At 36.0% G+C, this 17,343-nt stretch overlaps 1 protein-coding gene across 2 annotated transcripts in view; it reads right to left on the reverse strand.

Annotated features, from left to right (window-relative positions):
* Positions 1-1,710: 1,710 nt before the first annotated feature.
* The window catches only part of MARCHF6 (membrane associated ring-CH-type finger 6), a 44,620-nt gene continuing 28,987 nt past the window's right edge, over positions 1,711-17,343 (reverse strand). For both annotated transcript variants that reach the window (XM_059484033.1, XM_059483955.1), the window contains exons 18-26: positions 16,947-17,084; positions 15,050-15,251; positions 13,618-13,687; positions 12,168-12,349; positions 10,712-10,846; positions 8,651-8,740; positions 7,122-7,254; positions 5,847-5,982; positions 1,711-4,766 (exon numbers count right to left, since the gene is read on the reverse strand). In XM_059484033.1, the coding sequence (XP_059340016.1) occupies positions 4,676-4,766; positions 5,847-5,982; positions 7,122-7,254; positions 8,651-8,740; positions 10,712-10,846; positions 12,168-12,349; positions 13,618-13,687; positions 15,050-15,251; positions 16,947-17,084 (1,177 nt within the window). In that variant the 3' untranslated portion in view covers positions 1,711-4,675. The remainder of the gene's footprint in view (positions 4,767-5,846; positions 5,983-7,121; positions 7,255-8,650; positions 8,741-10,711; positions 10,847-12,167; positions 12,350-13,617; positions 13,688-15,049; positions 15,252-16,946; positions 17,085-17,343) is intronic.

The raw sequence follows: 17,343 nt of genomic DNA on the forward strand, positions 1-17,343 counted from the left end.
TTCCATCCAACCTGGCCTTTCACATTTCCAGTGGTGGGGCATCCACATATTTTCGGGGCAATCTGTTCCAGTGTCCCATCACCCTCACAGTAGAGAATGTCTTCCTAACATCTAATTAAACTTACTCTCTCTCAGTTTGAAGCCACTCCCCCCTTGTCCTGTCACTACATGCTCTTGTAAATACTCTTTATATGAATCTATGCTGCTTCCTAGAAGTATTTCCTCCCACTGTGTAATACAGAGTCTTGTATATAAAGAACATTTAGAAGTATATCCATGGATGTAATTGTTGCTTTATAGCAGCACTGCCAGAAATGCTGCTATAAAGCAGCATACCTTAGAATTTCTGCTGCTTCCTACTTCCATGACTCCTGCTAACAACTAGTCAAAATATCCCACGGACTCTCCATTCTAATCCAGCAGTATTTTTTAGATGCATCACATTCCTTACCTAACCCTAGCAAGCCACTTTGGCAATTTGTATCTGCTGAACGTGGCACACCAGTGCAGCTCTGCACTATTTAGGTTTTAATACAGAAATTCTATCCAATATAAATAAAAGAGCTTTGCACTGTTATCTGGTTTTGTAAGCAACAAGGAATTCTAAGTAAAACTAGTGTCCTTTTCCAGGAACACAAACAGCCCTTGAAAGACAAGTAATGTTAAATATCACCCACTCTTCCCATACCTGATGTAGACACCTGCAGATGTTTGACTTCACCTTATATAGGGGAAAATGCCTCTGCAGCTTTGGTGTTGGCCAGTATTCAACAGGTAAGAGATAATAGCAGGTATGCAGATAAGCAGAAAAATTGATATGCAAAGCTGTGAAATAATTTTGCCATTGCTCCATCTCTCAGTATTATACTGAACTCAAAGCATTCAGTCTATTTTGAAATGGTATTTGACCTCTAGAAATACAATCTTTAAAAATTTTCCATTATTGAATAACTTTGATTTCTGCATATGATTTCTCAATTTATGGTTACTTCTTAATGAAGAAATTAAAACCAGATGCAGTTTTTAAAAAATGCTGTTAACTATGCAATTCTTTAGTTCCAGCTACTAATTAAGAACTGAAATGCCACAGTGAGACAGCTCTAACTTACCATTATGCTTTGTAAAAGTTGTTTCCTCATCTCTTTTCAGAAAACAGCTTCTTCTATTTTGCACCCAGAACTTCATTACACTACCAAGATTGAATTCCTTGTTTAATGTTTTTACTATTTGTATCATCATTTCTGCCAAGAGCCTCACTCATTGCCCAGGCTGTACCATGGCCATTATTCCCAAGGCAAGCAGAACAAGAACACTGATCCTACCACAAAACCTTTCCAACGTGGATGTAGAAAAATGGACAGTGACGTCCAAGGAAACACAATGATGCTGATCAGCATGCCAGGCAATCAAACCCCAGCCATTTGTGCTTTGTGAGGTACAGGCCTTTGTGAAGCTTTTTGCAGAGTTCTCTGAAGAACAGCGCAGCTGCTGTGAAGATTTTTATGAGGACCTTTACGCAAGTATAGGGGAAGGCAAGCAAAGAATTAATGCACTCAGCAGAAAAGTGATGTGAGCACTGAAATAGGCTGGAGTTGGCACCTTACTGAGAAGTCACTGACACAGAGCAGTTACAGGCACTGAAGGGCTCTCAGAAACAAAATCAAGTAACTTCGGCTTCACTCAATAGAGAAGGGGCAGACAGAAAAGATGCAGAGTTTCAACTATTTTTAATCAATATAAAATAACCTGTGTAAAAACAGTCAAAGCTATTCTGCAATTAACTTTTTTCAATATGCACAAGATAGCTACAGAGCCATCTGACAGTTCTTGGATGAAGGCTTGTGGAACTAACAACAGCATCAGATTCTCAACACACAAAGGGGACACAATTGGGCCAGTACATACCTCCAACACCTCCAGTCAAGACCAAGGTCAACACAAATTGTGGTGGAAGAGTGCACACACACACACACACACACACACACTTTCACTTTCCCACTTGAAAAGTAACAGGAGCACACACCACTCTGCATCACTCCAGCACAGATGGAAGCCACTGGTACAGCGCTCATCAGCTGTGTCAGAAACAGCCACTTACAAGCTTACTTATCAGGTTTCTATGCCAGGGGAGTACATAGCACACAATAAGGCAAACCACTGAAATTTAAAACAATTTATAAAGTACTGTTATTTAATTCCTGTTCTCTACAACCTCCATATTCTTTCAAAAATGTGTAAAAATAAGATGAGGAGATGAGATTTCTGAGAAGTTCACAATGGACAGTTCTGGAAACAAACTTTACCTGGGATCTGTAAAGCAGTGCAAATGCCGGCACAACAGTTGGATTTGAAACCAGTTTTCCATTTAAAAAAAAGCAATTACAGATACTGTAAGCTACATCAAAATAGCTGGAGTTCGCATTGCATGACTGACCTGATTTGCTGTTTTCTTTCATGACTTGTAAAATACCAGTAGAAACAGCACAAAGGCTTTTCCTTAATAAATTTTAATATTAAGACCAGTTTGTCTGGATAAAAACACAGTTACAAGTACCACACTACTGCAAATTCTGCATGATGCACAGTAGTGCTCGCAACATTTGAGTGGCAAGACCATTTTGGAACTGTTTGTGAAAGGTAGGTCAAAAACAGAATCTTGGCATAAGTAATAATGTATGTTACCAGTGAATTTATTATTGTGAAAATATATCTGTCCCACAATGTACACCAATGTAAATAATCAAATGCAATATTTATGCACATCAAAAATATATGGGGTGAATATATACTCAGTTCAGCATTAAATCAGCAACAGTAAATGAAAAAAATATTTTGGCTATTTTTCTATGATTTAATTTCACTGGAAATTTTCTAATAAATCACTCCAAAGGGTGATATTTGTGGTTCAAAACCATCAGGACAACAGTGATTCTGTAAAATAGTATGGATCTGAGAGTGACAGCCCAATCCTCCTGCCACTAGATTCAGATGCATTTGGCTTGTGCTCACTGCCTTAGAACATGAGTCCAGACACCAAAGAATGAACTACCACCATCACAGCCTGGACCACATTAGCTCATACCATGTCAGATCAGAGATGCAACAACAATAAAAGGAGATGATACTTTAAAAGCACCTGCCAGATTCTCAAGTATTAATTATATACACACATGGTAAAGTACAGAATACTGAAGGAGAGTGTACTGAATAGCAAGTTAAATGTTCCATTCACTTTCTCATTACAGCAATGGATATTCACATTTTCCACATTGGTCCAGGAAAGATACTGCAATCTAAGCATGTGATTTGATGCTACTTAAAGCTTTGAGATACTGTTATGTGTTTTCTTTATCTACATAACCCCCACCCCCAAATATTACTGCAAAAGAACTATCTACATATAGAAATAACACAGACTTGATTTGGTGGCTCTTGTTTGACTGTGTTCTTGCAAAGAAATCTGCTAACTTTTCCTTGCCTGTTTAATAGCGTATGTATTTCCCTGCCCCTCAGGCCATAAATGGTACATGATAAATCACTTCCTCAGCATTATTCCTGTAAAAATTCACAGTGACCAATTCTGAGAGAATTTTTTTTGGTTGGGTTTGGTTTTTTTTAAAAGTAATTGTGCAATATAAAATTCATACTACAATTTTCAACTTTGGTAACTTACAGAAAAAAGATTTCACGCCATTTAACTAAGGATCAGGTCAGGACGTTGCTCACACTATGCTCTTCGTGCTGTGCAAGCACATCAGTTAATGTTCATCCCTTTTCTTGAGATCCTGAAAAATTCTAATATTGATAAGAAATTGGCTACAATTTAAGTTGTGAACCTATTTAATTTTTCTCGGTACCTTTAAATACTTCCATCACCTAGCCTTAGTAAATTTTTACTTACTGCTTCAGTTAATGGATTCCTGATCCCAAAGCAAACACCCACCTACCCCCTTCAACCAAACAGAAAAATCCAGCTGAGCCTCAACAAGTACATCTGAATTCTCAGAAGAGGAAATATTTTCTTGATTTAACAGCAACTGTACAATATTACAAACTCTGACACATGAAAAACAATCAGGCAATAGAAAAATGTACAACAGCTTTGGTGTTATACAAAATAATAAAAAAGACTGGACAGCAAGATACATAGTTCATTATGTTCTCAACACAGCAACTTCATTGCTGACTGTTAGACAGTTATTTACTTTTGATACTCTCTACGTGGCCTTTCCACTCATGAAAAATCATACTGTATTACTACAATAAGAACTGTTATGAACACCATAAAATAAGCTCCAAATTTTATAAAAACATCTTGCCTCTTCGCACTATTGCTTTGTGGCACATTGTCAACAGAACAGCAGTCCAAAATAAAGTGACAACTAGATTTAATAAATTAATATACTTTTTAAAGATGTACAATGCACATTCTTTTTAATCCAAGGTTTTAGGGTGTCAGGACACTTCTATATACACATATACAGATCTCAGACAGCATTTACAACATCAGAAAATGCAGATAAGAAACAGAGCCTTAACTGCTATCTTGATGCTACCAACAGAAGCCAAAACACTGCTGAGAGTATTATTGGGAGAGATATCCAAAGACGAGAAGAGTCTATGAAAAAAGGACATGTAAAGGCAAAGGGAAGGTCAACATGTTTAATATGACCATCTATTCTTGTGAAGACTGAGGTGGAGTTGTTGATGTGCCTGGTTTACCAGACTTCCGTTCATAATTCACAAGTCGTTGTCCAACAAGGTACCTGGGATCACAGTAAAAACAGAATTTAACACAAGGGAATATTATTTTGTAACACAAATCCACTCTATCTCCTTTGCTGCCGAAGTAATGTTTTCATTTCAATAAAAAGTTATTCTATAAATTGTAAAGGAACAACTTTAGCTGGTCCTTAAGCTTTCTTAAAGGGAAAGAAAATATCCTGATGCTACTCCATGGAAAGCTTAAGGGCTGCAGGCTTCCTTTAGTGTGATATTGAAAGAAAGTTAACTATCACAGCCGCTTAACAGTTTTCATACATTTCACATTATTCCTTGCTTCCTCTATATCACTATTCCACTATTAGCTTTTTGCCACCTAAATTTCTTTTCATGCTTCCTATTTGCATGCTAGTTCTGTGTGTACAAGAGCCCTACACACCTATGAAGTAGTTGCTAGATCAATTGCTAATCTTCTTAATCCATAAAAAAGGAAATTAGGGTAACACCAAAAATAATTTAATAACACAAATAAAAGGTTCAACTAAGCAAGATAACCAGAAAATAATAGGAAAATTATTATTTTTATCAGGCTTCTGAGTAATACAGAGTAATAATTACTGAAAACATCAGAAAATCACTCAAAATTTGGTAAGGACAAACTATCAAAACAACTGAACATTCTTTAACAGGTTAGCTGGACTAATAAGTAGAAAGAGTAAGAAAAACAGTTATACAGAAAAGGTTGAAGAAATGGTTTTATAAGCAGCAGCTTGAGACATTATTTTAACTTCCACGTATGTTGTAATTCATTACAGTGACTTGTTATTCAAGACTACAGGTGAGACCAACAGTCAGCTTCATTTGTGGGAAAACACACTCATGTCAGACATGGGGGAGTGTCTTCCCTTTATAAAGACAGTCTATCCCTGTGTTTATCTACCTGAACCACAGATAAAACATCCGCCAAGAACACTTTGTCTGTTGTAGAGCGTCATTTGTCTACAAAACTTCTTAAAAACCCTTTTAGTCCTACGTATTTACAACACCTGAATTTGACCTGAAGTATTCACATATATAGATACATATGAAGAGGAAAAATTTAAAAAACCCCACTATATACTCACTTGTCATTTTTAATATGTTCATAAAGGCGCTTGAACTGGCGGACTTGGAAGGACAGAATTCCCATCAAAACCACCACCATAAGCAGAAAAGGATAAATGCGTCGCTGAACGAGGTTCTGCATCTCAGCTGTAACTCCTACAAAACAAGACACAATCCTTAGACATTGTAATACTGCTGAACTAACATATTTCTGCTTCTCTTCTTGCTTCCATACTTTTTGCTATACTGTAACTTCAGTAGAAGGGCTGTGAAATAAATGACACATCCATTTACTTCAAAGATCCAATGTGACAGCTGCTGTTCTTTTTAATCTGAAGCACTATGAGTGGAAAGTTTTCCATGAACAGGGTGAAAATCCAGAGTAGAAAAAAAAAGAGCTTATCAGTTCTTTTTGCCTATTAACTTCTGCTTATCTGCTTACTGACTTGTCCTTGTGTCAGAAAAGTCAACGCAATAAAGGTCGGCATTCAAGTGAGACTGAAGAATAAAGCGGGACTTCTTGAACATGTTAACATCAAAACTAACTAGTACAAGACAAGTCTTGATGAAAAAGCTTATATACCCTGGTTCTAATCAAATTATTTACCTCAATTATTAGGAGATAGGAAAGTCTGAAAAAACCCTATATATTTAAAATTTACATTTTAATACTATTAAAACCTCAAAACAAACCCATGATTTTCACCTGTTCTAAGCTTTATTTAGAATCTGACAAGTCAGAAAAAGATGGCCTCAACTCAGTATATAGAGGGACTAAAATCAAAGGCTGATAGTCCAAAGAAAAAAATTAATTAATCATTCCTTTCCCAAACTAGCTAGATACCTAAAATGCATAGAGAAGAAATCAGTGTCTGCCCCTCTTCTTGAATAAGAGGAGGGGCAGACACTGATTTCTTCGCTGCGGTGACCAGTGACAGGACCCAAGGAGCAGCCTCAAGCTGTGTTAGGGAAGGGCTTGGGCTGGGTATTAGAAAAAGGTTCTTCCCCCAGAGAGTGGCTGGGCACTGGCACAGGCTCCTCAGGGAAGTGGTCACAGCACCAAGCCTGACAGAGTTCAAGAAGCATTTGGACAATATTCCTGGAACATGGTGTGATTCTTGGAAGTCTTTAAACATTTACACTTCTCAGCAGGAGCTTTTTGTTTGCATTTTTGTGGTGGGTTTTTTTGGTTTTGTTTTTTTAATAAACTAAAGCTTGAAGTTTTATTTCCACAAACATATCTACCCTGCTGTAAACCATGAGATGACAAATAGGTGTTCTGAATGCATACATACCCAGTAAAGGTACAACACCAGAAGCTATGATGTACGGCACACACAGGGAAAGTAAGAGGACAGAAATTACGGGCGCTGCCAGTTTACGGATGATGAAGTGTAAGTCAATGTTACGAATCCCATTTGCATATACCTGAAATGGAACAAGTTAGAACAGATCAATTAAGAAAGACTTGCTTTGCACTTACAGTAATAATTAGAAGGTTTAACACAATTCTCGTTATGAAAGGAAATGGGTGTTTCCATGACCACAGCTGAAGGAGAAAAAACTCTGCCAATTTACATCATGAAGGTTTCAGGAAATCATTTAAACAATGCCCAAGAGACCAACTTAAACTGGAACAGAGTTGAGATTCAGCTGCAGGAATGCAAGAGACCTTCTGAAAGATCATTTCATAGAGCTGTGGACAATGGTTCTGTGGGTGACCTGGGATCATTTTGCGCTGTTAACTTACTAGAAGAGGAGCCTGTATTGGCTAATAGAATAAATGATAACATTTTGTAATGGGCAGAAAATAGGATCCTATTTTATTTGGTGGGGCAGACCAGAGCCTCTGTACATAGTCTGTGCCTGAAAAAAAGGCCTCCAGATTCTTAAGCTTCTCCAGTTACTACCAGAAGCTAAGGTCAAAACACAACCAGATTAAGCATGGGAAAAAAGCAGTTTTGAATGGCTACCAGCTACAGCTAAACAATGGCCACAGCCAGGCTGTGCCACAGCCTGGAAGGCTCAGGAGGGTGGGTGAACAGCCCATGGAGAGCGTTCAGAATGGAACAGGGAGCCGTGGTGTGCATCAAACATACTCCCAGACTAAAACTATATTTCTGCACTGTGACAGCTGAAGTGATTTAATAATGGACTATGTGCTAGACTTACTCATGAGGGGCACCTTGTGTACAGAGGTTGGGACATGCACCACAGGCATCACATACAGTGCAGGGCTGAAAAATTACCTTCTGACAAACAACTGAGATACTTCATTGAGATGACAACTATGGAATTTAACAGTTATAATCAAGAAAAAAAATACTTCTAACAAAGCTACAGGCCATGTGCCTCTAAACTGCTCAGAGAAACTGTTCTGTGTTGCTTAATAATCAAAGGGGAACAGAAATTGTGTCTTTCATCTCTAGTGATCTATGAATGGGGTAATCCCTACAGCTGCAGAGAAAGCAAAATTCTGTGTTCTTGACTTGTGGATGTAAATACTGCCCAATATTTGGACAAGTATTTGGACACACACACTTCATCTGAAGAAATAATCATGTTTCTTTCTAATTTTATTACAAACCTGAGAAAAACGCATATATGTATACAAAGCATTTTCTTGAATTCAGATTTCTGATTTTTTGTTTTACTGTTAAGTGTACCTTAATGGATTAGGCTATACAATTTAAAAGGTTTTTACAAGACTAGTTGAATTCTACTCAATTACCCATTACTGCAAGAGTAACACTGTTTTTTGACACACAGTTAGAAACATAAAAGATGTATTTTGCAGATAATTCACATGAAGAATTTTTCCTACCTGTTCAATAACAGTTTTCAGCCACCACTGAGGACCCATCAGTGTTATGGCAGCAATTATTTTGGCATGCAGAACTCCAAGAGCCCAGTCCTAATTTTGTAAAAATGTATAGTGTTAGCAATAACATATCTTTAAAAAGTCTGACAACCAAAAGCTTTAAGAGCAATGTGTTAATATTACTTATAAGTGAAAATATAATTACTTTTCCATTTACATGGGACATTGATCCACAGAGATGACATCATCTGCAAATTCCTATGAAAAAGAGAATGCTCTCAAGATTAACTGACATCTGTAAATTTAGCTCCCTGGGACCAGGAAAATCACTACTTCTATTAAACCAAAGGCAAATACAAAATAAAAGCATTAGACTTAAAGCAATTGACTAACATTCTGGTTAAAAACTAACTTACATAAAAGGAAATTAATTTCCTTTCTCTATAGAAGAATAAAAAAAGATACAAAGATGATAACATGCATTAGGAAACAAGTTCTTCTGAAGTTTAATTATTCCCAAAACCCTACCCAATGTAAGAAAGCTTAAAGCAAAACAATGGTCTTAAAAAAAAAGTCATACTCTTTGGTGGAAAATTTTTGTTTTGACATAAACTGCACTTATTATGGTATGGAATTAGGACACTGTAACTACTGGCTTCTAGTAAACACTTCACATCGTAAGTCCATCCTTTCTGGATTACAGATATTTTTAAGAGATTTTCAACAAAACCTGCCAAAAATAGAATGCAAAACATAGGCTGATAAAGTGGAATAACCAGCTAAGAACTAGTAAGGCTTGGGACATCACAGACTAAATTAACTTTCTTAACCTGCCGGGGAAATACATTTTCTTGAACTGATTATTTAAAAAGACAATTTTTGTTAATGTCAATTCTAAAGGATTTTAAAAATTGATACAAAAAAAGCACCAGTGTTAAAGTTGATTAATGTTTATTTAAGAATGTAACTTCTGCATAACTCTTTTGGGAAAAATGGAAATTTGTCTCAATTTTGATAGTTCCTTGTTCATTTAGAAAAGTCTCAAATCACACTTTTCCTATATTTTGAAGAAGTTCTGCTACATGAAAATAAAGCTTACCAGTATACCTCTTTTAAAACTTTTAAGGAACTACTATGCAATAGTAAAGAATTTTTATAATCTCTATCATTACAAATTCTTTCCAAAATTGTTTGGAAACCATGATCATCTACCACTGTAACTATATGATGTCCTGATTTTCTGGTCATCTACTCACCTCAAAAATATACTTGGATTTTAAAATAATATAATTAAATTTGTAGCCAAATTCTCCTTTGCATTACGGCTTTTAAACATTTGGACATTGAAAGTAAATGAAAGCTTAGGGCAGCTTAGAAAGTCACTGTCCCTGAACACTCTCTTCTTATTTAGTAATGGCATTCTAGATGCCTGAGTTATGGTTCCCTCAGATGGGTTTGAGTTATGACTTCTAAAGTGATGGAAGCATTTGTCATTCAATCCTGTATCTTCATTTCATCTCCCAACTTGCAGGACAGAAATTTGCATTCAGCCTGTGAGACGTGATTGAAGAGTAATAACACATAACTACCTCAAAATTTTGCATTAATGATTTGACAACTCAGGCCAAAATCAGCACGACCCTAAATAATTTAAAAATTACATTCATAATGTGCCTCATCACTGAATTAAAGTCTTACAAGGAAAAAAAAATACCAGAACCTCTTGCTGCATAACTGTATGCAGAAAGCTTTCCAGCAGGATTAGAGTATGTGCATCTGTGCACACATACATATAAATATACTAACTTCTTACATAACTACAATTATGCTACTGGAAAAATAGCTGATCACTGAAATGCAACCTCACAACAGTTCAGCTTTTCATAGTTTAAATTCCTCAGCATATCCTTTTGGTTCAAATAATTCTCACATCCAGACTAGCTGCCTTTTCTCTGCCACATACAAACACATTTGTGGAAAATGCTCTGAAGCACCGAATCCACATGAAGCAAGGCAGCCCATACTCCTTACATCAACAGCAGCAAAAGAGTGGGAGCAACTGACCTGCCAGGGATAGAAGAGAGGTGTTTGATCCAAAGGAACTCTCAAAGGTGCGACAATGACCAGTTCAAACAAAAGACCAAGCAAAAGTGGAACCACACCAGCGAGCAGTATAGCCACTATCAATGTCTTCATTATCTAAAAAACCCAAGACATTTAATTAATGTATTTGCCAGAGGATTCTTAGTTTAAATTAAAAAATGTAATTAGAACATAAACACACAGCCCCGGTAAATAAACCCCAAAACTACATAAACCTCTATTTCACACATATACACCCCTAGAAACAATTTTTACTACATACATAGTTTTGCAATGCAAGTTTTCAAGATTGGGTCCTATTCCATAGGAAAGGAATTCCAGAAAAAATCATGACTGCGCCTACTAGTATTCATATAGTTCTAAACCACAGTCACACTGACTGTTATCAATAGGGAATACTGTCCAAAGGCACTTCAATATATTGCATATGCTCGCTCATATGTTGGGAAATTAAAAAAAAAATCCAAGGCTGCAAATTTTTTCTCTGGAACAAAACCAACCTTAAAAATTCAGTCATTATGGAATATTTGACTTAAAAATGGAGGACTCAGAACACAGTATTTGAATCTTTATTCTAAAATTCTCCTAATTTAACTGCATCATACAAAGTAGCCTGACTTAATTAAGATAATAAGAAGCAGCAAAGAACAAGTAGAAACTAAGCTTTAGCTATGTATTTTCTTGAAGAAGCTAAAATCAAAATGATGGATGAGGTATTTGGGAAACATGGTAGTACATGAAGAACATGTACAGTGTAACAATTCAATAAACACATTAAAATGTCCATAACAAGCTACATTTATGCTATTGATGTTTAAAGGAACTAGCAAGAAATCTAATACAGAAATCCTCAAAATCAACACCAAGATAAAAAGTTGGGGTATGAATTTGTTTTCAGGCTGAGAATGCCAACTCCTCATAATTAATATTTTTGAGGAAAATATCTTTATTTGAACCATGCAAGTTCAACAGCTGATAAAGATCTTCCTGAAAATAAGCATCAAGCTACTTTGTAGAGATATGGTCATCATCATCTATCAGCTTTATTAGGTTTTGCCATTTGATAATTTCATGTAACTAAACAAGTAAATAGTTAAGTTTCCAGGTTTATGTGAAAATGTAAATGTTTTTGAGAACATGTAACATATGCCATAATAATGCAATAAATTCACTTTTAAAGGAAAACAGAAAAACATACACATACATATATTTAAACATATATACACACAAACATATTTACACTGATTGCCTTCCAAAAATAGTTAGCCTAGGCAATGGGAATGTAAGCTGCAAAAGCTTCAAAATGGTCTGAAAAGCAAAATGTAGTACATATGACAGAGTAAAGCCTCCAAGCAAAAAATAAAACAAGTGCCATTAGCTAAATTTTGGTAGTTCAGAACTTTTTCTCAAGACTCACCATGAGAGACCATTCTTTGACCTTCTGGAAAATGACTCTACGACCCTGTGGCATCCAGGCCACCAGCACTGTCACAGCTCGGATAGTCAGCCAGCAGACATAGAGACCACAGGCAGCTGTGTACAGCTCATGGATTTTGGCAGTCCCCGTCCAAAATGACATTAACCACCGGCCAGCGAACACTGCAAACACAAGCACTGTTACATACAGTAATGCTTCTGGATCTATTAGGGAAGGATGCTCATTAAAAAAGTACTTAGCAAATATATTTGAAATATTCCTGCATAAATATTATTCCTCATAAAACAGTTATTTTGGTACTATACTCGTAATGCATAAAGGTATGAAGTACTATGCAAAGGGCTTCAAAAATTATGCCAAATAAACATAGAAATCCTTTTCCACCTAAATTTTCATTAGGACAGCAATGTGACCTGAGCTACAGCAAAACAAAGCACTGTTCAGAGCCTAAATACTGATCTTCAGAACTGCAACAGCGATCATGCATTAGTGCGTAAGCTTGAACTTAAATTATACGAGCTATCTTTGGGTTGTTTCACTGCCTCATGTAATTTTTTAAGACTTACTGATGGGGCTTCTGAAGTTCTCTGACAAAAATGGGAGACTGATTTGCTACAGTTCATTTTTTAATAGTGTTTTCATTTCCCTAGTATTACAGTGGAATTATTTTATGTCCTACTACTAAAACAATCACAGAATTTATAACTTTGATCTTAACGCATTATAGACTTTAGGATCATTAGTAGAAGAAATAAATTACATGGTATTACAGCAGACAGGTTATGAAATTCTTCATTAATAGAAGAAGGTAATAAATTACATAGTATTACAGCAGACAAGTTATGAAATTTATGCTGGTTGACATGGCTTCATTTACTCCAAATTATTTTTAAAAATACGAAGTGTTCTTGAAGTACTTATTTGGACATTTTAAAGTGATATACATGCCACTTCACAAAATCTCCTAGTGATGTGTCAAGATCACAGAAGGATAAAGTATCTCAAGTTGGAAGGAACTCCTAAGGATCATGGAGTCCAACCCCCTGTTCCTCGCAGTACTCAAAAATGGCACCTTCAGAATATTTAATTAAAGAAAATACTGTAGAAGACCTGGTAACAATCTACATATTTTCCTTCTCAAAACAGTAAAACAGGTGCAAGAATTTCAATTATTTTCCAGTCAATACTACCGAGATTGAAGCACTTGAAGCCCTGTCCTCAGAAGAAAATTATTCTAGAACAAAAAGGGAATGGCAATCTCTGTTGTTTAGATTTTTAGATTACAATTTGACGACAAATTATTAAAAATTAGACTAGTTTCCATATTTTTGCCTTTTGATTTCAAACAATGGTTTCAAAACATCTGCCATGGTTGGCCATGGCAACATACTGAGTTGTTTTTAATGATAGTTTACTGTAATAGACTCACCTGGTAAGGTAAGGCAGATAAGACTAGCAATCAGTAATGTTATGCACATGAAAACAATCAAAAGAAATATCTGAAAAAGGGAAAAAAAAGGAAGGGAAATGCGTAAGAAAGTTATTTAACCAAACCCCAAGAAATCCCAGTACAAAAAATACATTATCCTAGAAAGGCAGCTAAACTAGGATGTTCAAATACTAACTGATGTTTCACTATAAATAAATCAGCAAAAAGAAACCTAACCCCAGTACATGCAGAACACCTGCAGTGTTGTGTATTTCTAAGACTTTCCATTAACTGTTCCAACATTAAAAAATAACATATGAATCCAGAATGACTTAAGTTCTTTGCTTTGTCACATAAAAAAAGACCACCTCAATTTCTGCACTGAGCAGCATGACTTCCATATAATCCTGAAAGATTTCTAGCTCTGTATGCCATATGAGCAAGACAGTGGTTTTAAAAGGAAAACGCTGCTGACAAAGTTCTTCCAGATGTGCTCAGGTTTCTGTGACCAGAAGCTGACAGTGAAGCTGATTACTCCTCAGCCAGGTTTTCACCTTACCAGAGAATTACTATGTACTTGACTTTTTAAAATATTTTTCAAGCACCAGGTGCTATGAAGTTCTGCTTCACTAATTATCAAAGCCACACAACAAGCAAGCTTGCTATGGGACAGCTAACACCTTATTCCAACAGACTGCCAAGAGACAGTTCAATCTGGAACAGACTTTCCTTGACAAGACATTTGGGTATAAAGGAAGGAACCTTCAGATGCAATACCACACTGACCCAATGTTAGCCATTACTTTGATTCTTCAGCTACACCTGAAACCACACTAAGTGAGCTGTGGTGCAGTTTATATTTAACTCAGAGTTCTACTAACAACAAAACAGCAATCTCGTTTAAGCTGTATATTGTTCTAGAAATGTAAGTATTTGCCAATAAAATTTCCTTTCTAATTTTAAGGATTTAGAACTTTCAAGCATTATATGATGCCTTTCTATGTTTAATACAGATGTAGAAGCAACAGAAGTTCTCTGTTTATTTTCTTAATAAAGCAAAATAGTTCTAAACACCCTTCAGCTACAAGACCAAAGTATGCCCCCTTGAAAGCCATGCCTTGTTAGAGGCACACCTGAACTACCTGTTTGAGAGGGGCTTATTGTCTTTCTCTCCATTACTTAGTGTAAAGAAAATAAGATGTCACTGACACATAATACTCAACATATATGGGATCTGTAAATAAAATTGTAATTGAAGATCTTACAGGCTTATATATATATGAGCACGACTGCAACTCTATGTTTTGAAAGCTGCAAACCATATAAAACAGGACCCACCATGTGATTCTGACAACATGGGCTAAATCTTTCTTAGAAAAGAAAACTTCTCAAATGCCTTTTTCTTTTCTCTGGATGTGTTAGGTATACATACCCTGAGTGGGAATTTTAAAGGCCTACGATAAGGCTGGAAACCCACAGGTCCTCCCTGTTGAAGTATGGCTTGATGGGCCGCATGGAGACCTTCTCCCACAACTGGAATGGCATTATTATTGCGAGCATGCTGGTTGTTAGGTTGCTGATTTGCATTGTTTTCGTTCTCTTCCTGATCACCAAGTAGGTAAGAATGAAGATCCCTGCAACAGTCAAAATTTCAGTTTTGTTCTGTTTGGTATGAATGAGAAACTTACAGAAATATAGGCCTACCCAGAATCCATACAGGTTGTACAAAACTAATACAGGAGTGCTGGCAGAATCTTGATTAAGTAAAATAAGCCTTTTTTGGTGACATGCTCAATATCATCATAAACACAATATAGAAGGGAAGTGCTGCTGTGGATGCAGTCAGAATTCCATCACAAGGGAAGATCACTTATCTGTTTGACTGCTTTAAAAACACCACCTGGTATTAAAGGTGTTGTGTACATGAAAGGAAAATTACATGGATATTTCAGTTCATGTAAGCACACAGCTCTACTAACAGCTCTTATGTTACCATCACCAAGCTCTATAGGAAACAAGGGCCTTCAAACCTAAACCATACAAGGATGGTGCTGCATTGCTATGGACGTGCTGTCAAACTGCAGAGGCAGGCAGAGCCTTTCAAGAAGATTCTAAATTGCTCAAACCTGTTCACAGCTTTTTAAGAATATCAATCCTAGGAAAAAATCAATCTACTTAAAAATCATTCTGTTGATGTTTTCCACACATACAATTAGCAAAATTTGAGTCTGATTAAAACTGAATATTTAGAACTTAGTTTTCCTCAGCTTTAGCAGAGTAAAGTATGTGCAGATATTCTATTAGCAATGAAATTTACCCAACAGTTTGCTTTTTGGGAACAACAGAGCAGAAGATTTTCATATGTGCTAAACTAAAATTACTGAGGAGGTAATTTGCAATTGTCCTAAAGAGCGGCAACAGTGGAGTAAGAAAAGTCATTTCTCTCATAATCTCTAAAACTTTTGTGTTACACTATACTTAAACATAATCAAAACTTGGAAAATAATTAAAACTTCTTCAAAATGTAAACCAAGACAAGAGGAGGTGAGCAGAGTTTCTTTATGAGAAACTAAAATAGACATTTTGGGTTACAGTGAAGAAAAAATCTTTCATTCATTCACTCACTTTCTCAGACATAACTTGGCAAAGAATAATTCCTTATTCTAAGAGTGCAACATGGTGGGAGAATGCCAATATCCTTTGAAGTTAAACTGAAAACTGTACGGAAACAAAATCAACCTTACTTTTTTCTTGACTAATTTGGCAAACAAGTGATGAACTAAAAAATAATTTCAAGTGCTAGAACTCTGCCTGGCAGTACATTAACTTACTTTATTTGACAAAGAAATGGTTTTATCCTTCTCTAAAATCTGAACTTGCAACTTTAAAACCACTAATTTAAGTTGCTTACTTCTTAAGCTCAATGTTCTAAATTATTTTTCTTTATTTTTCCTTCTTATAGTAAGAAATCTAAGAAGTGCACATGAATTTTATTTAGATGATTCATGGAAACACACTGCTGATATTTATATCCTTATTTTCATATAATAGGGAGTGAAGAAGATGTCAGTCATACTTTTACAGATTTCTTTCACTAAGCAAATGCTGTAATGGTATACCAAAAGAATTACTTGTCAAAGGCGAGTCCAAAAGTATGTACATCTACTGCTTAGAAGAAAGCAATCACTATAGAAGTTTTTCATAATGTCTTTATCTGTAGAAAAGCTATTAAATCTACTTGTTGGGATAACCTTCTGGAAAGCTCCCCTCATGTGTAAAGGCCCAACTGGGCACAGTGGTAGTAGCTGATTTTGGATTTCTGTACTTACAGCAAGTATCCAGCAGTAACAGTCCATGCTCGTACAAGACCTTTCAACCACTGTCTTGTATGTCCTTGCTCTAACAAAGCTGGAAGCACCACCTGAAGCAAAAGCAGCTCTAGGGAAAGTTCACTTACTGGAGCGTCACTGGAAACAATGGGAAGAGCACAAAATCAAACACAAGGAACATTCCAATAGAAATATTTTACACTGAATCCTATTAATGCCACTACAATACAAAAACACATTGTATTTTGCCAAAAAGGAAAATTCTTCATTTTTTGTTATGGTTTTTCCCTATATACTACCCTGAGCAGAGAGGTTAGCCACTTTGGCTTATAACACATTTAGGAAAAAAACATTGAGAAAGATCATATCTAAGAATATAGTATGCATCCCTATTTGC

Source organism: Ammospiza nelsoni, chromosome 1 (genome assembly GCF_027579445.1).
Source record: "Ammospiza nelsoni isolate bAmmNel1 chromosome 1, bAmmNel1.pri, whole genome shotgun sequence".
In the NCBI taxonomy this organism is placed as follows: Eukaryota; Metazoa; Chordata; class Aves; order Passeriformes; family Passerellidae; genus Ammospiza; species Ammospiza nelsoni.